The following is a 25,934-nucleotide window of genomic DNA, read 5'->3' as shown; positions in this document are numbered from 1 at the left end:
TGCGTGTGTGTGTCTGTTTGTGTTTCTTATTAAAATATCATTTAAACCTCCTGTTCCCTTTTTAGTGTTGGTGTAGAAACCAAGGTTTTCCTAAGTGCTAGTCAAGGGCATTCCACTGAGATATATCCCTAGCCCAATGGTGTTTCTGAGGCAGGGTCTCACTCTATAGCTCAGGCTGACCTCTTCCTGCCTTCGTCTCCCTAGTGCTGGGACTTATAGGTGTGTGCCACCATACTGTTTATTCTGCCTATTTTTAAACTGAGTTGTTGTGTTCATGAAATTGAATTTTAAGGGTTCTTTATATAGTCTAGATACATGTCAGTTATCAGATAAACAATTTACAAGAATTTTCTACCAATCCATAGCTTTCTTTTATTGTATATGTTGAGACACAGAATTTTTAAAACTAAAATGAACTAAAAACCATCAACCTTTTCTCTTATATTTTTAGTGCTGTAATTAAAAATTCTAGCTGGTGCAGTGTTATTTTGTCTTGCCTTCTTCTCAGAATCTTGGGTGTTCATGCTTAAGTCTATGGTTTGTGTTCTTTTATAAGCCCTGTGTGTGTATGTGTGTGTCCATCCATGTGTGTAGGTATGTTCATGTGTGAGCTACAGCATTCACGTGCAGAAATCAGGTGACAGCCTCAGGCATCAGTTTTTGCCTTCCACCTTGTTTGAGACAGGGTCTCTTTGTTGTTCAATGTATACCGGACTGACTAACCCAGGAGCCTCTAGGACTTTTCCTGGCTGCCTTCCTGTCTCACCACAGGAGGTCTGCAATTAAGTGCATCCAACTTTGTATGGGTTCTGGGTAACTGAACTGAGGCCCTCACACACGCACAGCAAATGATTTACTTATTGAACGATTTCTCAACTTGAGATATAGTATAAGTTCTTATGGAAAATGGATGATCACATCACATTGGGGTCATCGACAGTACTTATTTTGAATGGTGGAAAAAGCTCAGTGATTAAGAGCAATGGTTGCTCTTTCAGAGGACCTAGGTTCAATCCCCAGCACCCACATGGCAGCTCACAACTGTCTGTAACTCCAGCTCCAGGGATCCAGCACCCTCACATAAACAAACATGTAGGCAAAACACCAATGCACATAAAATAAAAATAGATAAAATAATTTTAAAATAAAAAACAAACCTCTAGAAGAGAAAATTGGGAAAAGTCTTATATACCATTCAAAATTTTAGAAAATTAGGAATTTATCTTCAGGGTTCAGCTTTTTTTAAAGGAAATAGTCTAAGGCTAAAATGTATAAGAGCACTGTGCATGCACTAGTGATATACTAGAAAATAAAAAAAAATTATGTGGACACCTCCTAGTTTAAAATATGTTCTTTTTGTAGCAGCCCAGCATAAATCTGAGTAAATCTGATACTTTGCTCTGAGGTGCATTTTTTTTTTATCTAAAGTTACCAAAAGTTTCTAGTGATCTGTGACTTTATAGAGAGTGTTCCAAACTTATCTGAAGAAGGGAAGGTTAACACTAGCTGATTGCTAGTGTCTAGCATTTTGTTTCGTTTTTAACTTAAAGAGGAAATGGTAAGAACATGGAAGAAAGCTTTAACTGGAGAGAAAGGAAGCAGGCCAGCATAGAAGGAGAGGGTAAAAGGAGGGACAAGAAGAAAAAAAAAAGAAAGGAAGATTGTTTGATAAAACCTCAAGGAATCATATTATTTCATATTAGCCTGAAGTTATATAATACGTATATGTATTATACACCCTAAATGAAATGATGCCACTTGGGCTGACAATAGACACAGACTGTCTATTCCTTCAAGAGACACAGACTGTCTAACAAAACCTCCAGAACCAAGCATGAGAAATCTCCATTTGAGTAGTTGCTTGGGGTTGACCAAGGCACTCCTAAAACAGTGTAAGCTACTGCCATTGCCCTTGATTGCCTCCCAGAGGTTGAAGGTAAGCCCTCTTGCTGAAGACATCACACTCTTCAGACATGGGATTCCAATGATTCCAGCTGGATCTAACTGGAAATCCTTCTTCCCTCCGTTCAGTTTTCATAGAACCACAAAGTGCTGTGCAATCCGCCAAGGGAGAGGAAAGCAATCATGGTCCCCTCCAGCTGTGACACCTATGGACCACAACGACCTGTATGCGGAGACTACTTGTGGTTAGTAAGACCATGGACCTTAGAGGAAAAACTACCAATGAGACTTTACTAGATCAGCGTAATTCCTAAATGCACTCTAAAATTTACATGCACAGGAAAGTGTAGCTCTCACCCTGCATCAAAGAAGTTTCTGTTCTCAGCATTACAGAAAACCACAACTGGTCATAATGCAGAGATCAACTGACCACGGGGAGCTTGGCCCCCAACAGGTACAGCTGCAACACAACTCCTGCATCTAAAGCTCAGGGACCACGTCCAAAGATGTGATGGAAGGACTCTTAAGGGCCAGAGGACCAAGAAATCTGCTGTGTGATTGTGTCTTCTAGAAATGACAGGGAACTTGCACTCACGAAAGTTCAATGACATGGCTGCCTTAAAAAGACCAGAACAATGACGACAACAGTACACATGCAAACTTGAAAGGGGAAAATTTCGTGAGGTTCCATCCCCTAGACAAAGAACTACAGGCAACTAATGACTGCTGAGATAGGAAAAATACATCTGCTCCAGAGATGAGCTCTGTAACCGGCGGTCTAATACAGGGTGGTCAGCCCTGGAATTAGACACACAGCAAAATTAGACAAACAGACTCAGCAGGTCGTATGTACGTACATGTATGAAGCCACTTATTTGAGAGTGGGGGGTGTGGGAGAGTTTGGGGGGGGGAATGAAGGGGCAAAGTGATGTCATTGTATTTTAATTAAAGATTTTTAAAGAATCTTCCTAAAAATAAATGCCAGATATGTTTTCACCCTAAGAAATGATTCTATATGTGAGGTGTTTTCTTGAGTGTGCGGATGCTGGTGTGGGTGTATTTACACATGATTGTGCGTGTCTGTAGGGGCTTGAAGTGAGCCTTGAGTACCTTTCTCCATCAGTCACCACTTTTGTTATAAAAATGTGGTCTCCAGCTGAACCTGGAGCTTGCTAATTTCAGGTTGCAGTCTAGCTAGCCTGCTTGCCCCAAATCCTTTGTTTCTGCCTCCTAAATAATAGGTTGCAGGCATCTGTCTCCTTTGCCTGGAGTTTACAAAGGTTTTGGGGATGCAAACTCCAGTCCTCACACTCATGTGGCAGTGCTTTACCCACTCAGTCATAGCCCCAGTTCCCTAGATAAGAGTTTTCTCTTTGCAGGATTGATTCATCCTCTTCCAACTGTTACATTATTCTATGTATTCACATGCAAACTAGAAGCTTAGGGTTTTGTTCTCATTCACTCTTTGCCATGTAAATCTCATCACACTTCTGCCTCGCATCATTGAGTGATAAAAAGTAAAGTTCATTATGAAGACAAGACAACGGGACAAATCCCAACACGATGCTCTTGTAGACCAGAGAGCCAGAGAGATATACAGTATGAAAGGATAGACCAGGTAGAGGCTACACAGTACCGTTCTCTGCCATAGGAAGAGCATTTCCCAACCAAGAGCAATGTAGCACTTTGGCACCTTCAAAATAATGAGTTTTAAGTGAACTCTCAAATCAAAAACACAAAAATATACCCGCAAGATTAATGGGCAAATAGTAAGTCTATGCTTATAAATAGGAACATATTGCATTCTCTTGACATAAGAAAGTACAAAAGCCAGGTGTGGTGGTACACACCCATAATCCCAGCAGAGGCAGGTGAGTTCAAGGCCAGCCTGGTCTACAAAGTGAGTTGAGGAAAGCCAAGGCTACACAAAGAAACCCTGTCTCAAGAAGAAGAAGAAGGAGGAAAAGGAGGAGGAGGAGGAGGAGGAGGAGGAGGAGGAGGAGGAGGAGGAGGAGGAGAAGAAGAAGAAGAAGAAGAAGAAGAAGAAGAAGAGGAAGAAGAAGAAGAAGAAAGGGAAAGGAAAGGAAGAAAGTAAGGAAGGAGGGAAAGAACGAAAGAAGAAAGGAAGAAAAAAGGAAGAAAGACAAAAGAATAAAAGACATGATCTGGATCTGCAGAGATGGTTTAGCCAGTGAAGACCGTGGGCACAAACTCATGGCACTGAGTCCCCTGTGTATAAAAACCAGGAATGGTGGCACATGTGTTTAAATTAGTGCTGAGGAGTTCAAACGGAAATATTTCCCTGGCCCCCAGCCAGTCAGACTAGTCAAATCGGTGAGCTCTAGGATCAATGAGATACACTATCTTAAAAACTAAGGTAGAGCACAATTGAGGAAGAGGCGTGATGTCATTTTCTAGCCTTCACATGCACATTTATGCATGCATGCTTTCACACATCTGCATGTACACAGGCACACACAAAACACACATATAAAAAAACCCAAAACAAAAAGATACCACAACAAGTCTGGGAATTATGTATTATATTCTATAAAATAGTGGGAAATGAGATATGCTCTCAAAAGAGAGTATACAGACTAACACACCTTCCAAAGCCAACACGGGAAGGTGTCACCTGTGCCTCAGATAAGGTTCCAGGAACCAGTGAGAGACTTCAGTCATTTACAGAATTAATGATCTGACCTCAATTTCATGGAATGCTGCAGCTTAGAAAATTATATATTAAAGAATTACAGTGTACTTTACAATGACAACTAACTAGCAAGGTAAGATGACACAATTATTTTACAACCACTGCAGAAGAAGAGGTTGTGCCCTATAAAATTATCTTCAGAAATAATTATAGTCGTGGATAGGAATGTTCCCAAGAATTACTGGCAGATTACCTGGAGCTTGTATAAACCAATTACCATGCTTAGTGAAAAACAATTTTTGTTTTTAAGAAATGTAAAAGAACAGCAAAGGCAGTTTGAACTGTCCTGGCAAGTTAACACCCTAAGTGTGCACCAATGCATACAGGACAGATGAGCCACCTACTGTAGTTTGAATCTCAAAGTATCCCTGAAGGCTTACATGTCTAGGGCTTGGTTGCAGGCTTATGTGCTCTTGAGAGTTGACTGGGTATTACTACATCATAAAATGGACTATTGGAAGGTGGGCATGGCTGGAGGAAGCAGATCACTCGGGACAAGCCTTTGAAGCGTCCATATTTCCTCAGTGACCCTGTTCTTCCAGGCTGCAATGAGCTGAGCAGCTATGCCTCACCACAATTCTCCACCTTGCCGCTATGTACCACCTCAGGCCTAAAGCAATAGAGCTAAGCTGGCCATGGACTGAACCCTCCAAATGGTGAACTGAAATGTCTTTTCCCCTTTAAGTTGTTTTTCTCAGCTATTTTGCCAGCAATAGAAGGTTAGCACACCCCCATACGAACAACAGAATCCATCTCCTGGTTTGCATGAATTTCCTTTCTTTTCCTTTGGTTTTTCTCAGGGCCCAGGCCCCTGCCCATTACTTCTGCTGTCTGTCAAGAATTTCCCAACAAGTCTGCAGCTCTCTCAACATTCCAGCCATCCTGGATCATCATTCAGGGGTAACCAGGCAGTTTAGTCTTTCAAATTTACCTTAATCTCTGTTAGTACAAGGAACTGAGTAATTAATAGGACAGTAAACTAAGAAACATGGCCACAGAACACAAGAAAGTTTGGTACTAACAGAGATGTTCATAGCCCTGGCTCTGCCATTCATGTGAACGGGACTATCTGATGAATATTTTCAAGTCAGGGGAAACTGTCCCAGTCCCTTTATTGAAAAGAGTACACTCAGTGCAGCCAGACTCCCTGTCTTTGCTTTCCATGGCTGTGAATTCCACCAAACACAATGGGGGTGGTGTGCTGGGGATATGATTCCCTGAAGAAAAGCACTTGCTACCCAATAGGACCTGAGTCTAAATCCCTAGAATTCACATCGAATTCGGATCCATAGCATGAGCACCTGTGATCCCAGCACTCCTGCAGGGAGACAGGAGTTAGAGACAATCCCCAGGAGTCTGTGGGCCAGTCTTGAACAGGCAGCAGAAAAACAACAAACATGCAACTCTCAAACAAGGGGAAAAGTGAAGGCTGAAATTCAAGGCTGTCTGCCTCCACATCTATGATGTGCCAGGTGTACCTACACACACACACACACACACACACACACACACACACACACACACGAGGGGTGAGAAGGCTATGCATCTGTATTGAACATGCACAGGTTTTATTCTTGTTGTCATTCTCCAGGCAATCCAGCGTACCAAACGCACATAGCATCTGCACTGCATTACGCACTCTGAAGTCACAGCAAGGTGATTTAGGTATGCAAAGGATGGGCATACATTATGTACAAACACTACACTTTCTCTACTTTCTCGTTCAAGAAACTTGAGCATCTAGATTGTGACATTCACTGGGATTTTGGGAACCACTTTCTCTTGGACATCAAGGGCTAATTGCAGTGAAGTTCCATTAACATGACGGAGAATAAAATTCTTATTTTCGACTCCAACATTCTCTGGGGACAGATGGTCACAGACACCCCATTTCTTCATGAACTCCTTCTCCACATCCACCCACCTGACAAAGGAGGAAACAATAAGTCATTCCTTCCTGTTCTTCAAGCTCCCTTGACACTCCTGCTGTGGGTAAACAAACCCACAGAAACCAAGAAGAACTGCAGCCCATGCTCTGAAGCTTTCCAAAACAGGGCAGCTTAGGAAGAGACACAGAGGTTGGAGAACAGACATGAAAGGATAGGTCTGTCAGGGAAGCTGCAGAGAAAGCTGCATCCAAACCATAATAAACAAGAGATCCTTCTGAGATTAAATTAAGATACAGAACTAGGGAGACGATAAAGGGGCCGGATGCAAGAGCTGGAGCCTCCTTTTACAGTAGAGGCCAGACTCGAGGAAACTTGAAAGCATTCTGAATTTTAAAAACCAGAGCACATTAGTATCATTACTTCTCACGGCAAAGATACAAAATGGATGAAGCTTTACTCTTGGATGTAAAATTCAGGAGCCTCCCTTTGAGTGTGGGGTTCGGTGCAGGTATGCTCAGTCACAGTCTCTGGCCTCTGCCCTCTAGTTCATACTGCTCTTGGTGTTCTAGAGCCTGCAGTTACAATGCCTATTTGAACATGTAGAAAATAAGTGATTTTTTTCTCCTCTCCTAAACTGTTAATGTTCTCCAGATGACACACAAGTGTCCCCAAAGGACAAATCCCAACAATCAGTGGCAACTATTGGTTGCTTCAGAAATTCATTCTCTTCAGAGAAGAAATGCCATTCTATTCACGAGCTGTGGAGATGGAGAACGTAGGTGAAGTGCCAGGAGGTGTAAATTTCACCTGTGAAACAGAGCAAGTCCAGAGGAAAACACTGGAGAGGCTGAAATTTGTTCCCACCCCCAGCCTGCCTCTCCTTCCTGCCCAGACAGGTAACTTCCCACACACCAGGAGAGACCTGTGTCCCACAGCAGGAAGAGGGCTGAGCGGGGGCTGCCATAGCACAGGGTCGTTCCTCCCTCCTATGTCCCCTTGAGAATATACCTCATTATAGTATATTGCATTATATGTTAATTATGCTTATGTTGTATTGTTGTTATTACATGTTATGTTACACAGCTACAATAAAGTCATGGACAGAATCAGAAAGGATGGCAATCAATTATTATGCCCTGGCACTTGAAGGTTCAGGCAGATACCCACAGAGCCGGGTGAGTTCTGTCCTCTGGGAATTTAAGTGACATTTGTCATGTGCCATTCCTGGCAGCAGCAGGCATCTGGGATCACCCAGGAATACATGCATGCGGCAGGCATTAAAGTCAAAACATGACCGTTAAAAGGCAGTGTTGGGCTCTGGAATTTAAAAACTGATAATTAGCAAACTATTGTATTATTTCTTCAAATCTACACTTTTAAATTTACAAATTTGTTGCAGAGCTTTATGATGCAGCCTTACATTTTGGTATCTGCTCTGAGAAGGGGGCTGAGATTTTGGTTGAGATCTCAATTTTGGTTGAGAACAAAAGGTCCTAATATTTCTGGTGGGGTGACACAATGATAGGGAAAGATCTCTTTTGGTGGTACCTAAACTAAAGGCAAACTGTTAAAAATGTCACAGAATTCTAACACTATATTGTAGGAACAGACAATTGCTTTTAAAATGCAGGAGGAAGTAAGACTTTTGAAAAATGTTTACTATGAGAAATAGAAAAAAAAAAGCTTCTAGAAAGCAGATATTTCATGTTTGCAATAAACACAATGTCTTAGGGTTTCTATTGCTGTTAGGAGACACCATGACCACAGCAACTTTTGTAAAGGACAACATTTAATTGGGCCTGGCTTACAGTTCAGAGATTTAATCCATTATCTATCGTTATAGCAGGAAACATGGCAGCATGCAGGAAGACAAGGGGCTGAGGAGGAAGCTGAGAGTTCTATATGCCGAAGGCAGCAGGAAGTGAATTGCCACACTGGGCCTGGCTTGAGCATCTGAGACCTCAATGCCCACCCCCAATGACACACTTCCTCCCACAAGGCCACACCTACTCCTTAAAGGCTACCTCCTAATAGTGCCATTCCCTACGAGTTTCTGGGGGTATCTTCAACCACCACAAGTAAACCAGAAGTAAGGAAAGTGAGCCTATGAGAAACTCAGTCTGTAAAGTACCTCAAGGTCCTGATCATCAGCACTCACAAAAAATATTGGGTAGGGTGGCGTATGCCTGGATTAACACTCCTACCGATGAGGAGGCAGAGGCAGGAAGACTCCCTGAGCTCATGGGCCAGCCAGGATACCTGAATCAGTGTGCTCCAGATTGAGTGAGAGACCCTACCTCCAAAAATAAGGTGGGGAGTGACTGAGGAAGACACCCCTCACCGACCTCTGGCCTACAAATACACACTTGTACACACATATGCCTACACAAACACATACAAATAAACACATATATAAACAAGTTTTTAAAGAAGAAACAGGAAAATTAAGACAAGTTGCATGCATGCGTGTGTGTGTGTGTGTGTGTGTGTGTGTGTGTGTGTGTGATAGAAGCTTTCATGTTGGGACAGCCTGAAGGAAAAAGTAATAAAGAACAAAAATGTAATCCATTTTCTAATTTAGAGAGGACAAAAAGGAGAGTGGATGCTATGAATTAATAATTCAGTCACACTGAGAACATACATAAAACCCATCCCTGGAGGCAGGGCAAAGGGCAAAGAAAGCATACATCTGAAGGAGAAGTCAAAGGGTCTACGCAGGGCAGAAAACAATGACAGAAATAAGAGACAGAAAACAATTAGCTACACCACAGAGCTCAAGCAGACATGGGAACTCCTGAAATAACCACACATAGAATCACAAGATTTTTCTAATTTTTAATTAGCTAACCCTGATGCCTAAAGAGACGTTAATCTAGGGAGACTCCTGTGCAGACATATCGTTGGGAAGTATTTGGGATGTTGGTTTATTTTGGTTGTGTGTGTGTGTGTGTGTGTGTGTGTGTGTGTGTGTGTTTTGAGCCACAGTCTCATGGAGCCTATGCTTGCCTTTCATCTCAGAATTCTCCTTTCTCCACCTCCCCAGTGCTGGGATTACAGGCACAATATGAATAGGGGTCTGAGTGTGCATACATACACACACGTGAAGCCTGAGGTTAAGCCTGCTCAGTAGTAACTCTGACCCCTTATTCATTAAGGAAGGGCTCCTCAACCAAGCCCAGAGATTGCCAGTACAGCCAGCTTGATGTGGAGTTCCCTGTCTCCTCTGAGAACTGGAAATGCAGCAGCCACCAAGCCCATGCCGAGTATATGTGAGGTCTGGGGTCCAAACTCTGGTCCTCACACTTGCTCAGCAAGTACCTTACCCATGAAGCCATCTCACCACCCTGTGAGTTTAGCTGTCAGGATAGAGTAAAACAAACAATTAAATTAATTACTTCAGAAGCCTTGAAGATAAAATTGTCAAGATCTCTCATTCAGAGGTCTAAATGTCAAAAAATAGATAATAATGTCTATAAAGTCTTGAGGGAAAATTGTTTTAAGCTTCAAAAGAAAAAGTGACAAAGTGTCTACCTAGCATTCACAAAGCCTTAACTTCCAAAATAGCAACAACCAAAAGCATTATGAAGAAAAGAACAACAAAAAAACAAAGAAAGAAAGTGAAATTGCTATCCTGGAACTGAATACCAGGGTTTCAGTGAGATTGACAAGTACATCCCACGGCTAAAGATAGTAAAGGTTTATGCCAACTGACAAAGAAAGAAATAAAAACAAAGAAGAAACAAGGAAAGCATAATTTAAGATGGCATATTTCAAGGGACTCTAAGTGATGCATCTAGGTTTTTAAGCAACTGTTGCAGGATATTTGATCACACTGTGAACCCTGAGATTATGCTGTTTACTGGAAAAGCCTGTTTCTAGTTGTGGTGTGGCTCAGCTCTAGCACATGCCTTTAATCCAAGAGCTTTCTGCTTATTGTAAACAGGATTAAATAGAGTCAACCATAGGTCAAGAGTCAGAGCAAGCAACCAGTCGACAGGGAGTGAACACAGGAAAAAGCCATAGAGAGTGAGAAGAAGTCGGGAGAATGGATAGAGAGATGCACCGGAAGTAGAAAGGAGAGTCATTCAGTTTGAACGGATTTTAAGACAGCGCGAAAATGAGAAGGGGCTTTTTCCTGATGGGACGTAGGCTGAGCTGGAAGGTCAGCTAGGAGCTTCCTCTGCCTCTCCGAGCTAGTGGGCTTTCACCCCAGCATCTGGCTCCTGAGTCTTTACTGGTAATATTGAACACTTGAGATTTAAAAACAACAAGCAATAACTAGATTTAAATTGTAAAATAATTTTCAAAGAAGAAAGAATTTATGATAATAATAGCAACATTCAGAAAACCCCATGTCTTACATTGCATACCAAAATAAGCTCTAATGGGTCAATTTAAGTTTACTCAGATTAAGTATTTTTAAACTAGAAATATATACTTCCTTTAGTGTCAAAGGTTCACACATAGTGAAAACTAAAACTGGGTAAAAATGACAAATACAGCAACAAAAAGACTGAAAACTTCCACAGAGTAAAATAATAACAAGCACAATTAGATGTTAATAAAATCTTTAAAATTTTTATGCACAAAGCATAAATTTGATATATGTAATATACATAACCTCATAAATCAGAAAAAATAAATACTGGCTTCAGCAACACATATACTAAAATTGGAAGGGTACAGAGAAGATTAGCATGGCCCCTGCGCAAGAATGATATACAAATTCGTGAAGTGTTACATAATATATATATATACATATATATATATCCAGAATATATAAAGAACTCAAGAAATTAAACAGCAATAAAACAAATATCCCAATTAAAAATGGGATACAGAACAAAACAGAGAATTCTCAACAGAAGAATATCAAATGGCAGAGAAACACTAAAAGAAATGATGAACATCCTTAGTCATCAGGAAAATGCAGATCAAAATGACTCTGAGATTCCATCAGAATGGCTAAGATCAAAATCTCAAGTGACAACACATGCTGCAGAGGATGTAGAGAAAAGTGAACCCTCCTTCTTTGCTGGTGGGAGTGCAAACTTGTACAACCACTTTGGCAATAAATCGGGTGCTTTCTCAGAAAACTGAATAGCCATACCTCAAGACCCAGCTCTACCACTTCTGGGCATACACCGAAAAGATCCTCCACCATACAACAAAGACATTTGTTTAACCATGTTCATAGCAGCTTTATTTGCAATAGCCAGAATCTGAAAACAACCTAGATGTTCCTCAACTGAAGTGGCTAATTAAACTGTGGTAGATTTACACAATGGAATACTACTCAACCATTAAAAACAAGGAAATCATGAAATTTTCAAGCAAATGGATTAAATTAGAAAAGATCATCCTGAAAGACACACATGGTATGTACTTGCTTATAAGTGGATTTTACTCATATAGTACAGGATAGACATACTTCAATGCACAGGCCCCAAGAAGATAAGTAACAAGGAGGACCTAAGGGAGGACGCATAAACAGAATGTGAAATAGAATAGACAGAGTTAGTGATTGAAGAGTGGGAACAAGGTAGAAGAGGGAGCGCAGGGAGAAATAAAGTGGAGAAATAAGGGGAGAGTGAGGGGGGGAGGAAAGAAGGACTTCAGAGAAAAGAGAAACAGTGGGTGGGGGCATCTCTGTGACAAGCTGCAGACCTAACTCAGAATAGGCCTCTGGGAGGATATGAAGGGCACTCTAGCTAAGACTCCTAGTAGCAGGGGACATAGAGACTGAAGAGGACAGCCTTTGTCTAGACAAGACTCCTGGTGGATGGAGGAGATCACCTCCCCCCCCCAAAAAAAAAATACTAAAAACCTCAATCCAAAACTTACCCTGCCTATAAGACCTACAGGGACAAAGATAGAACAGATAGAGCAGAGATTGAGAGAATGTCCAACCAATGCCAGGCCCAACCCTAAGACCCACCCCATGGAAGAAAGCCAACCAACCCTATCACTATTAGTGATACTCTGATATGCTTGCAGACAGGAGCCTGCCAGAGTCGTCCTCTCAGAGGCTCTGCTAAGAAATGGCCTGAAACAGATACTGAGATTCACAGCCAAACACTGGGCGAAGCATAAGGAGTCTACTAGAAAAGACGGGGGAAGAATAAATGGACCTAGAGGGGACGAAAGTTCCACAAGAAGACCATCAAAGCCAATCAACCAGGACCCAGAAGGGATTCTGCAGCACCAAGTAATGCATGGTCTGGACCTAGGTCTTCTACTTTAAATAGCTGATGGGCATCTTAGGCTTCATGTGGACCCACTAGATAGAGGAGTGGCAGATATCTCTGAAATGGAATATGTTGCCTGCTTCTTGATCACTTCCCCCTGATGGTACTGCCTTACCAGGCCATGGGGGAGGAAGACGAACTCAGTCCTCATGTGAATAGATGAGCTGGGGTGTCTGAGTGTCTGGGTGTCTGAGGAAAAGGGGAAGGGGCATGCGGAAGGGAGGGTGGGACTGACTGGCAGGAGATAAGAGAGGGGCCTATGAGAGAGATGTAAATTGAATTAATTAATTTTAAAAACTGAAAGAAAAATAAAATACCAATGGAAAGATATTAAAAGTCAATTTAGAAAAGAAAAGATAAATGTTAAAAATCTAGCACAATGAATGAACAAGTCCATATTAAGGCACCAATTTTACTTAAGGATGAAGTTTTGAAAATGGGAATGGGGATACAAACCACGTCAGAGCTAGGGTCAGCTGCCACTCTAGCGTGCTGCTGAAATTAGAGGAGGCATTATGACAGACTGCCACACAGCTCACAGCAGCCTTTTCAATGCTCCACGGTGAAGCGCCTCTGCCTCTAGGAATTTACCCAGGTAATCAGAGGCCTAAACATACTCAGGGCACAAGCCAAAGTTAAAGATGACAAATAACCCACATGGCAAAAAGACAAAACAAGCACATTAAGGAAACATCTCTACACTCCACTACTGTGCCTCAAACAGCATGGCACAGAAGAAAAGTGATTACATCCGCAATCTTTCAGATGTTTAAAGCTGTCGCTCTGTACCCCAAAAAATGCATAACAAAATTGCTAGACATGTACATGTAAACACATTGAGAATGGAAAAAAATGAGTAGTATCCATCTTTTGAATGTTGAAATGATTGGGGATTTTTATTTTCTGTGTATTCATTTAAAAAAGTGTAGTAAAAGTTCACAGAAACTAGTGTCTCAGTTCTCAGAGTCATGTATATAGGAGGGTAATACAAGCGACATCTAAGCTTTGCCTGCTCCCAGCTCTCAAACTGGCACAGGCCAGGCACAAGGCAGCATCACAATAACCAAAAAAGAAAGATTGTTAAAGCAAACAGCAAGGCAAACTAAAAGTGAAGGCGCAGTCCCAACATTCTGGAAAATTCAGTGTCTAGACACTCCTGATAGGCCAAGACGGACAGTAACTAACCGGAACATCCAAAGAAAGTCTCACGAAGCCACAAGAGCAGCTCATCACTGCTGATATTGAAGCCCCAGTGGACACGTCAGCAAACGGATACCAAGCCACAGTGAGCATCTGTGAAACATCCAGGAAGTCCAGCTCAGCTTGTGCTAACCATTTGGTTCCTCGTTTCTAACAAGTGACTTCTTAGAAACTCACTTATTGATTAATACTGAGGCAGAATTTTACTAGATTTATAATAAAAAATGAAATAAATATTATTTAAGAAAATATTAATAGTGAAGAAAAATTCAACTACCTAAAATCTTTAGGTTAGTACTCCATATTATTGGGATATAAAAAACAATTTAAGTGTTATCACAAATAAATGTTCCTAATCCCAAATGATAACTCATTTAAGATTTGCTTTATCGTTTTTAATTATGTGGTGTGGGGCACAGAGATCTATCTGGACATGTGCTTGTGAGCACTCATAGAGGCCAGAGGCAGCCTAAGGAGCAAGTTAGAGGTGTCTGTGAGACACTAAAATGGATGCCAAGAACCCAGCTGAGTCCTCTGCAAAGGCAGTCCATGCTCTTAACCACCGAGCCGCCCTTCAAGCCCCTAGAAAAAATATATATATAATACATTTATTTATATATAATTAGTATATATTTAAAATCTGAATACTAGGTATTAAATTTTTAAAAATGAGTTTGTGGCTAGAGATGTAGCTCAGTGGTAAAGTCTAACATGAGTAAAACTATGAATTTAATTTATAATATCACACATAAAAATATTTTTAAAGTGATTTCCAAAGCTGCACTCCAAGGAAAATTCAAAGTATCAAATATTTTCACTATAAAAGGAAAGGAAAAAGCACATAAAAACTCAGCCCTGCACTTCAAGACATCAGAAAGGAACAATAACTATTTTTTTAAACACAAAATAGAGCACAGAAATACATTTAAGAAGTAAATCCAAAAAGCCACGGACAGACTTTGACAAAGTTTACGTGAAAAGGAAAGATTTCATTGTTATGTTTGGAAAAATTTTTCATGTATCTTTTCTTCTATCTTTAATGCATGACCTTCTCCTAGGCGATGGGAACTGTCCTGTGGGATACATGGAGAACCTCAAGAGTTCTTACTGAAGGGAGAGAAGTAAGTGTTCCCCCTTAGAGGACAGATCTTGCTGAGTTACCAGAGAACTTTCCAGATGGCGCGTATACGCCTCCTTCCACACTCAAACACCTCACTGGAAGACACTTTCCCAGTCCCTTTCCTCTGCTTACCAGAACTTACCACCGAAGCTTGTTTTAATCAAGGCTGAATTTGCATTGGGGTGAAAAGGGCAGGCTTGAGTTCTGGCTTACCGAGAGCAGATTGGGACAATCCCAGGGTAAGTTCAAGGCCGCACTGACAGAAGAGGGTTGCCACCTCCTCCAGCTTTGGCTGTGGTGCTAGCTAGACGGAACTGAGTGACAGAGGCAAACATTTCAGTGACAGACTAGGTCAGACTGAAGGAAAACCTTCAACAGATCTCCAAGAGACAGCATCAGGACGCTTTCAGGCTTCAATGGCCAAAGAGAACTAAAAAGCCACGGGCTGCTGTTCTTACAACTGTCATTGACAGGAAGCTGGTCACCAGACAGAAAAGGGACACGACTTTGCAGAGAGGGGAATTAAAGCATGCCACACCCCTGAACTTGCACTGTTACTCTCCCCGCCCCAAGTATCTAGATGTCACCTTAGAGTAACAAGAGGTGATAAAAAGCAATCTGATAAAGGAAGTTTGCAGTTCAAGAGAGAACAGATGTTATCAGAAAGAGTTGCTTGAATTGTCACACACTCATGCACAAAGACACACACACATACACACCACCTTGTCCAGAACCTATAAACACACATACACATACACATATGAGGTGAAGTTTGAGAAAGGGCTTTTGGCTCCATGTGACCTGGGTTTGACTCTTGGCTGTACAACTCTATGACAACAGGGAATTAATTTGTGTGTTTCCATTTTTTTCAATCTATCAAATGAGGGTAATGGTTTCTTTTAGCAGTTTGAAAGCATAAATGAGTTGGTAAATATAAAATGCTTAGATCAGTGCCTGCCACACAGGAAGCGCTCATGGCATGCTGGCGACCTTTATTATTTCTAATATCAGTAACAAGGAAGAGCAGACCAGCCTCTGAGAAATGAAGAAATGGTGATGTCTCTTCATAGCCAAGCACTAGTGTATTCAAATTTACTCCCCCGATTCATGAATAATAAAAATCATGAATGAAAAAGATATAAATGAAAAAGGTATAAAATAGATCAAAGGACAAAAAAGGGTTTTTTTTTTCTTTTTACAAACACAGCAGTCTGGTCTAAATGAGAATCTTCTAAAAGTAGATGATGTTCAGTAGAAATATGAATTACCAATATTAGTTCAAGAAGTCTGCCAAGTAAAAGAGAAGGATGCCAGTGAAATAAAAATTCATCAGTGGCCTTGGGAAAGACCTGGGGCTGCACAACTGAAAGAGTACATGCTTTTGAACTTCCCAAAGGGAAAACCTCAGGATGAACAATAGTTCAGACACTGACTTGCAAACCTCAGTTCACAGAGAAACCTTCTCCTTCCGAGTCCATAGAGTTGGGCCAAATCGAGCTACATATTAGTGTTTCTCCCAAAAGTTTCATTACTCCAGGATTTCTCAGTGTCTCTAACGGACTATGGAATTCAAATGAGGTATCTGTGACAGCCTGAAATAGTTCCTTACTGCAGACTTTCTTCCAGGTACTTCCAGATCTTTCTGAGGGCCAGGCCCAGAGCCTTGTGGGAAGGAATGTCCAGTCATGCAATCAGAAGATTAAGGTGGACCCAAGAGCCAAGACTATGCAGAAGGATGAAGAGGAAGGGAAATAAAAAAGAGATGAGGGGGACAGTATACATAGTTGCCATCGCAATAGCAAAGCAGAACAGGACACAGCATGTTCCATGGATGGAAGCAAAAATTGATTCAACCCTTCTAGGAAGCAATTGAAAAGAAATGTGATTCGGAACGTTAAGCTCACATTCACTTTGACCTAATAATTCAACTTTCTATCATTCCCTTTTAGGAAATGAGTCTGAAATGAAGATAAAATTTACATACAAGGATAGATTTAATAGAATATATCTCCTAGCAAACAAAACAATGAAAATAGGAAAGCATTTAAATAAATAAAGGAAAAATTATTTAAATAGACTACAGAATATTAATATGGTGAAAACTAACAACAAGCAACCTTCGTGGGGGTGGTAAAATCACGTCCAGGTCCTTTAGGGAAAAAAAGATGACATGCAAGCTACAAAGTACAAGCTCACATGTATTTTTCACATATAAGAAACAGACATTGCAGGGACATAAAAATAAACAAATCCCAACCTGAAAATGACATGAGTTTGGAGCTCTAAGTAATTATTAATTTATTTTATGTATCTCCCCTATGTCTTTCTGTATTAAGTTGTAGTATATCTATAATCAGAAAAATAGATACCCAACCATTACTGTACATAAATACACATTCATACAATAAAGAAATAATTAAGTCCTCATTTATCCAAGACAAACACACAAGAACTGCGTTCCTTCAAGCCGGAATCTCAACACGGATACACTTTAATGCATAGAAAACAAAAAAAAAAAAACACACCAACCAAATCCCCAGGAAAGACAGGCGAGCGACTGCTCTGGAGTTTTCCACACACCATTATCTACAGAATTCAGCATCCGTCTTTTAAAGTGTGGCTGTTTTGGTGTCGTGTTTGGAAGAATACTGACATGGAGAGAAGTGTTTTTTAAAGGCTGACATGCATTCTCTCTCTCTCTCTCTCTCTCTCTCTCTCTCTCTCTCTGTCTCAATCTTGGTCTCTGTCTCTCTCTGTGTCTGTCTGTCTCTGTCTCTGTCTGTCACACACACACACACACACACAAACACACACACACACACAGTGTAGTGTGATCCCAAGCAAACCACTGAAGCGAGTCCCACGGGCAGCTCTAACCCACCCGCCCCTGAGGCACTGGTACCTGCCCCTGGTCTGTGGTACTGGGGTGGTCGGGCTCCGGAGCGTCCTCAACACCGCTGAGGTGCCAACGCCGGCGTCCTCCCCGCTTTCCTCCACTGACAGCCTGCACAGCCAGAGAGAAAACTAAGTTACTACACCGCGCTGGAGGCCAGTGGCTGGCAGGCTGGCCATTGCTCTCCAAGCGTAACCAGGGCATCTGTATTCACCCCAACTCCCGGGATAGGTCCGCGGTGTCGGAGTTAGGGAGGGAAAACGCCCTCGGACGTGAAGCCCGGGAGTAGATTGGGAGAGTCCTGGAGCCCGGAGAGAAACCTCGACGGCAGGTTCCACTCCGCAGCTCCGTCGCCCACAGCGACACTCTCAGGAGCCCTCCCAACCCCGACGTGTCACTGCCCACTTCGTACCACGCCATCCGGCCAAGCGTCGCCTCTCTGTGACCCCCGAGCCCCACTCCACCCTCAAGGTGCTGCTTGGCCAAAAGTCCGTGAGCGGCCACAGCCACTCGGGTCTTCCCGGGGGCTGGCAGGGAATCAGAGCCCAGGGCACGGCGTGGGCGCACTGGACCTTGCAGGTGGAGCGAGCTGAGGCCGGGGGATTACCTGAAGCGGGCGGGCGCGTCCGCCGGGCACCAAAACAGACGCAGGAGGAGCAGCAGCAGCAGGCTGCCTGCCAGGGCGAGCACCGTGCCCCCCGCGCGCATCCTGAGCCACGGGCGCCCTCGCCGCCAAAGCTGCCCGGGCGAAGCGCAGCCCGGGCGGCACCGGCTCGCCGCTCCGGTCGCCGCCGCCGCCGCCGCCGCCACCGCGGCCGCTGCCACGCACACCCCCAGCTTTCAAAGGCGGTGGCGCGGGCCCGCGCTCTCGGGGTCTGCCCCGAGCCCAGCCTGCAACTGCGCTGCCGGGCGCCGAGCCGAGGATGCCGCGTCCCGGCTCGCTCGCTTCCTCCGAGCCGAGCCCCGGCCGCCGCCGAAGCTCGCGGTCAAGGGATGACGAGCCTCCGAGCCCGCCGCCCGTCCTCCCGGAGGCGCTCCGAGCCGCTGCGGGCTCTGGTCGCTGCAGCCGCCACTGCCTCCTGCCGCCGCCGCTGCCGCCGCCGCCGCCGCCGCGCGGGGTCACCTGAAGGTTGGGGCACCAGCTCTCGACTCCGCGCTGATTGGGCTCCAACTTTTCCGCGCTCTCACCTTCGCCCGGGTGAGCGCCCGGCCCCTCGGAAGCCCCGCGCAGCCCACCCAGTCACCCCGCGACTGTGAGGAGTTGCTGGGGCCCCGAGCTAGGACCTGGAGGACTGAAGGGAAGAGCAGAAAAGGACCCACTTCAAAAAGTTTGCAAAGGGAGTTGCTCGGCTGGATCCTCCCACGTGCCTGAATGAGCTGCTAGGGGACTTGGTGACGTTGGCGTAGTCACCTTCCTTCAATAAAATGCAGACAGCTGGCACCAGATAGGAAGGATTTAAGGGTGATGAGTCCCCACACCTTTGGCCTGCTATCAAGGATTGCTTTATTGGACACCCTCGTATCCGGCTCTCAAAGATTGTTTTATTGGACACCCTCGTATCCAGCACGTTGCATTATCCGTGACCAGGAGTGTAACTGCATCATAAGGGCAGAACTGAGTAGTGGTGACAGGGAGCCTATAGCTCTCAAAACCTGAAATATTTACTGTCCTATATTTTCCAGAAAAAAACAGATTTGCCTACTGCCCGTGGAGGCAATCTCTGCATTTTGAATTCTTGCCTAACCGAGACCCTAATTGGAAATATAATGAACACCGGAGTTTTGGCCAATGAGGGGGAAATGCATCAACCAATTATAGGCTGCCAACTCCTCACACCATGGAAATAAGTCAGTTACCTAGACATAGCCAATTAGGTGATCCCTCTACTAAGACTGCTTCTGCCTGCACACACACACACACACACCCCCCCCCGCAAAAAAAGAAAAAAAGCTTCCCGCCCATTGCTGTGCCCTGGCCTCTACTGTCTCTGAGTGTGGCCTAACTCACAAATCCTTCTTTGTTCAAGTAAATCACTGATACTGAGTTGTCTAAAATATTTCTTTTCCCGTTGCTATAGATTGATAGGCAGTTCGTGTATTGAAACTCTAGCCTCTAAGTGTGATTGGATCCAAAGGGTCAATCTCTCTACATGAGGCTGGGGAGATGGCTCAGTGAGTACCAGAGTCTGGACGGTCTGGTTAGGTCAAGGTAACACCAGCCTCTGGCTTCCGTACACACGAGTGTGTGTGTGTTGGGGGGGGGGAGATACTTTCTCACTACTCTGTGATGGTACAGACAAAGGCCAGCTTGCTGTCCACCAAGAGCTGAGCCTCACCATGACTTCACAACGCTGGAACTCTGGCCGTGAACTTTAAAAAGGCTGTGTCCTCCTCCAGGGGAAAACTATTCATGAGCCGCTGTAACTGACTAGGATTAGGATGCCGGCTTCAGATCACGTTGAAGAGTGTCTCATTTGTTTGTCAGAGTCGCATTTATTGAGTAGAACCCCACTTGCTGCAGAACTGTAAGCCAGTGATGAGGTGATAAAGTCTAGCTTTCCAATTATTCACTTACGAAGCTGTCCCAGCTCTTTCAACCTTAAGCTATCCTGTCCAGCTACCGTCCATTATCTGCCCTAACCCCCAAGGCTGGGCCAAGCTTCCTGTACTGTATCTGTAACTCTAGAGCGCTGAAGCACATCAGCAAAGCATAAATCTCACAACATCTGTCAATGAGTGCTTATTTTCATTACTTGTTCTACTTTTGAACAAGATTTTGAGATTATTCCAAAATGAACCTTAGTGTTCTATCATTGTGAGAAAAAAAAAATCTTAATTTAAAATGTTTTTCTACTGTATGTTTTTGGCCTTTTTGTCCAAAATCAGATGTCTGTAGGTGTGTGGGTTCAATTCTGGGTCTTCTGTTTGATTCCATTGATCCACCAATCTCTTTCTATGCCAGTACCATGCAGTTTTTATTACTGTTGCTCTGTAGTATAGCTTGAGATCAGGGATGGAGATACCTCCAGAAGATCTTTTATTGTACAGGATTGTTTTAGCAATTCTGGGTTTTTTATTTTTCCATATGAAGTTGAGAATTGTTCTTTCAAGGTCTGTAATGAATTATGTTGGTGTTTTGATGGGAATTGAATTGAATCTGTAGAGTACTTTGGCAGGATGGCTATTTTTACTGTGTTAATCCTATGGATCCATGAGCATGGAAGATCTTTCCATCTTCTGATATCTTCTTCAATTTCTTTCTTCAGAGACTTGAAGTTTTTTTATACAGGTCTTTCACTTGCTTGGTTAGAGTTCCACCAAGATACTTTATGTTTTGGGTTTGTGTGTGAGTGTGTGTGTGTGTGTGTGTCTATCGTTAAGTGTGTTGTTTCCCTAATTTCAGCTATACCAGTCTCGAGCATATACTCAAAAGTTGCTCTACTATACAACAAGGACATTTGTTCAATCATGTTCATAGCAGCTTTATTCATAATAGCCAGAACCTGGAAACAACCTAGATGTCCCTCAACTAAAGAATAGATACAGAAATTGTGGCACATTTACACAATGGAATTCAATTCAGCTATTAAAAATAAGGAAATCACGAAATTTGCAGGCAAGTGGGTGGAACTAGAAAAGATCATCCTGAGTGAAGTAACCCAGAACCAGAAAGATACTCATGGTATAGACTCACTTATAAGCAGATATTGGTCATATAATATAGTATAAAACATACTAAAATCGACAGACCTAAAGAAACTAAATGACAAGGAGGATGCTAGGGAGGATGCTTAATTCTTATTCAGAAGGCAGATAGGATAGACACCGAAAGAGGTAGAAGAGAAGGAACAAGACGGAAGCCTACATATATGACCTCTGAAAGACTCCACCCAGCAGGAGATTGAAGTAGATGCAGAGACCCACAGCAAAATTTGGGGCAGAGCACAGGGAGATTTATGGAAGAGGGGAGGATAGAAGGACCCAGAGGGAACAGGAGCTCCACAAGGAGACCAACAAAGCCAAAAAATCTGGGCCCAGGGGGGCCCGCAGACACTGATGAATCAATCAAGGACCATGTGTGGAGAGGACCTAGACCCCCTGCTCATATGTAGCCCATAGGTAGTTCAGTCTTTATGCGGGCTTTCTAGTAAGGGGAACATGTGCTATCTCTGACAGGAGCTCAGTTGCCTGCTCTTTGATCACTTCTTCCTGGTGGGGAGACCATGCCAGACTACAGAAGAAGAAGATCCAGGCAGTTCTGACTGGATTTGATAGGTCAGGGTCAGATAGTAGAGGAAGAGGACTCCCCCTTTCAGTGGACTAGGGGAGGAGGATGGAGGAGGGAGAGGGAGGGAAGGTGGGACAGGGAGGGGCTACAGTCCGGATATAAAGTGAATAAGTTGTAAAAATAAAATAAAATAAAATACAAAATGTATCTTGAAGGGCCAAAGAGATGGCCAGTGAGTAAAGTGGAGTACTAGAATTCAGATCACTAACACCCACACAAAAAAGCTCAAGCTTATAACTCCACCACTGGGGCTCGGTGAGAAATGGCAGAGCTCTAGGGCTCACTGCCTAGTCACTCTAGCCAGGTTTACAGAGAGACTCTGTGCCATTAATACCGTAGAGAACAATAGAGGAAGACATCCATGGTCATCCTCTGCCTCCCACCACACACACATACACACACACACACACACACACACAGGATCCTAGGCTCCTTGTGCCCATCTGAATCTACTATAAAAATACTTGGTCGAAACCAAACCACAAGTCTGCACACAATAGTTGCTCAGTATGTGGTCAATGATGTGAAACCATTCCCAAACTACTGTTATTCTTAAAGAGAAAAGAGATCATGAAGCTGAAAATAAATGTGACTAGAGATAAGATTTCCTTCTACAGCTCACCACCATTGTTAAAATATGTACTAATCAGGAAAGAAAAAGGCTGCCTGCTTTCACACAGCACTGCCATTGTTAGCGGGCCAGTTGCTTACCGTGGATAGGATACTGAGTAGTGCTACATTCTGACAGTGCTAACATGATGCAGTGTGGCTGGCGAGGTGACTCCATGGATAGTGCGTTTGCTCAGAAAGCCTAACAACCTGAATTTGATCCCTGAACCCCTGGAGGAAGGAGAGAGCCAACTCCTTAGGGCTGTCCTCTGACTTCCATTGACACACGGTGGCACACATGTGTCTACACTCAGGCACTCACACATCCTGTGAATGTGTATACACACACACACACACACACACACAGAAAGAGAGAGAGAGACAGAGACAGAGAGAGAGACAGAGACAGAGACAGAGAGAATAAGAATAAAACCAAAATTTTAAAGAATAAAGGTGACACAAAGTAAATGAAATGGTGATACAGTTCTACCTAGTTAGAAGTTTCCTCCGTCCCTTAGGTGCTTAGGTGCAGCACAGTTATCTTTGGTGGTGGAGGAGCTGCCTGGCTTGGGAAGACCTCCGAAATTGTACTTCTGTGCACACAACTCATACCAACAACGATCTGCTGAAAAGGAAAAGGGCATTAGGGTATGAGCCAGGAAGCTTCAGTTTTACCTAATTTACTAAAGTTTAATATTTCAGCACAGCTGGGCTCAAGGCAACTGCAAAAGGCATCCATGTGCTGGGTCCCCTAAACACCCTTGATGCAAATAGTTACTTTCTATCATGCCAATGGCAGCAGTCAGGGTGCTCACAAAAGCCCATTTTAATTGGAAAACCAAGTGTGAATTTGCAATGGGAATTCAGAGCTGAGCCTTAAAATATGACAGTGGGAAACTTTACCATAATCTTTGTCATTTAAGTCTTGTGTTGGTAAGATATGAATTATCTTGCTTATATTCATTAAAAGACAAGAATTTGGTGGTGAAATCATGGTCATCAATACTATTTATCAGTTGAAAACTGATACCAAAGAAGCTATGAACTTTCTACTTGCAGGTTCGACCCCAAAGGTCTCTTCCAAGTAAGATTTTGGATACGGTAAGACCAGGAATCCATACCCAAGCTCAAGCATCTGTGCCCAACTAGTGTGTGAGCAGACAGAACTCGGCAACTCCACCTATAGTGGGTGGGTAGTGAGGTCCAGAGGACACCTTCCGGGATTTCCAGGTTCCTTATGTCCCAGAACAAGAAAGTGGGCCACAGATGTGTGGGCAGTGGCAGAAACAAAGACAGTTCTTTAAGAAAGAGAACACTTGGGGGACCAGAGAACAGGAAAGTCTGGATGCTAAGGGCTCTGGGTCACAAGAGATGTGCACTTTTGTGGGTGATTTACACAGTGCCTGCCTTCTGCCTTGTTTGCTTACTGTCTTCATCAGGGTTCCCTGGAGTAAGAGAACTTAGAGTCATTCTCTCTCCAATATGTGTAGATTTAATATAGATAGATGACAGATAAATGATGGATAGATAGATGATAGATGGGTAGATAGATAGATGATGGATGGATAGACAGACAGATGGATAGATGGTAGACGGATAGATAGATAGATAGATAGATAGATAGATAGATAGATAAGTAGATAAATAGAAGATAGATTAGAGGTGGATTTTCTAAGCTCAAATGATCTGAATTAAAGCCTCCTTCCCAACTGAAGATCTGGACTAAAGTTGTGTCTTCCTACGTCCAAGATCCAGATCAGAAGTGAAACTTCCTACTTCAAATTAACCAGCACTCTCTCACTGGTGTGTCCTCCATTTTGGGGCTTTAGTTAACTCTAGATGTAGACAAGTTCACAACCAAGAACGCCATCATATCTAACTTTCATGTTCTGTCCCTCGGCATTAGTACTGGGTTTCCGGTCTTCTGTCGCTGCCTTTTTCACATGCTAATTGTGTGTGTGTTGTATGTATGTAGTGTATACATACATGTGCATGTGGGTGAAAGCCCTGCTCTGTCACTCTCTACCTTATTTCTTTCAGACAGCTTATCTCACTGAGCTTTGAGCTAGACTGTTGGCCCTCCAGCAATCCCAAGCGGATCCTCTGTCTCTGTTCCCCACAGTGCTGAGGTTTCAGGCACAGGTGTGGCCACACCATCTTTTTACATGAGTGCTAGGGATGTGAACTCGGGTCCTCATGCTTTCAGGGCAGTCCCTGTTACCCACTGAGGCACCTCCTCAGCCCTAATATGTTGATTTTATTCCCTTTTTTACCTTACTATTATGCTGCAGGGCCAACATTTGCTTCTTTTTAATTTATTTACTAATTATTATTTATTACAATCCACTCACTTTGTATCCCGGTTGTAGTCTCAACACTTGCTTCTTGCGGAGTCTTTACTATTCTTTATTCATTTCTTCCCTGAATGCTCTTACTTCAAGAAAATAATTTTTAAGAGAAACATTGGGGCATTTTCATATATTCAAAATTGTCTGAATAATTGAAATTTTTACAGAAACTTGAAGGTGTTTCTATTGGGGCATATGATTTTATATAACAGTAACAAGTGGCATTCAGCAACAACAACAACAACAAAGACAGCTCAAAGAAAACTAGAGGTGTGTATAATTTCCATAGGCACAGATTTCAGGATTCATGAAGATGGATACCAAGTACTGACTGTCTAAACAATGTGTGAGTGTGTGAGAGAGAGGGAGAGAGAGAGATAGACAGACAGGGAGATAGATGCACAATACATCTATCTATCTAGATAAAATGGAGTGATATCAATATACAAAAAGGAATCATCTATCTAAGGAACAAAATGAATGTGTGTGACAGACTGAGAGATAGATAGATAGATAGATAGATAGATAGATAGATAGATAGATAGATAGATAGATAGATACATAGATACATAGATTTATAGATGAAATGTAGATACAAAATATATTTATCTATATCTGTCTAGATAACAGATGAGGCGGTCTCTATGGATATATGAACAGGACTCATTAATATAAGGAAAGGAATGAATGTTGCGGGGTATAAAGAACTGATACACCAGGAACC

The 25,934-nt window shown here is 42.9% G+C and overlaps 1 protein-coding gene and 1 non-coding gene across 2 annotated transcripts in view; one reads left to right on the top strand and one right to left on the bottom strand.

Moving 5' to 3' along the window:
- Positions 1–18,762, bottom strand: part of St8sia6 (ST8 alpha-N-acetyl-neuraminide alpha-2,8-sialyltransferase 6) — a 121,306-nt gene extending 102,544 nt beyond the window's left edge. The window contains exons 1-2 of the mRNA XM_060372489.1: positions 18,573–18,762; positions 17,975–18,076 (exon numbers count right to left, since the gene is read on the bottom strand). Of these exons, the coding sequence (XP_060228472.1) occupies positions 17,975–18,076; positions 18,573–18,673 (203 nt within the window). The 5' untranslated portion in view covers positions 18,674–18,762. The remainder of the gene's footprint in view (positions 1–17,974; positions 18,077–18,572) is intronic.
- Positions 11,150–11,253, top strand: LOC132649391 (U6 spliceosomal RNA). The gene has a single exon (XR_009587827.1). It is a non-coding gene; the product is annotated as a U6 spliceosomal RNA (small nuclear RNA).
- Positions 18,763–25,934: the final 7,172 nt, after the last annotated feature.

This window comes from Meriones unguiculatus, chromosome 19, assembly GCF_030254825.1.
Source record: "Meriones unguiculatus strain TT.TT164.6M chromosome 19, Bangor_MerUng_6.1, whole genome shotgun sequence".
Lineage (NCBI taxonomy): Eukaryota > Metazoa > Chordata > Mammalia > Rodentia > Muridae > Meriones > Meriones unguiculatus.
The sequence above is the reverse complement of the archived record's forward strand: the minus strand, read 5'-3'. Positions and strand labels throughout refer to the sequence as shown.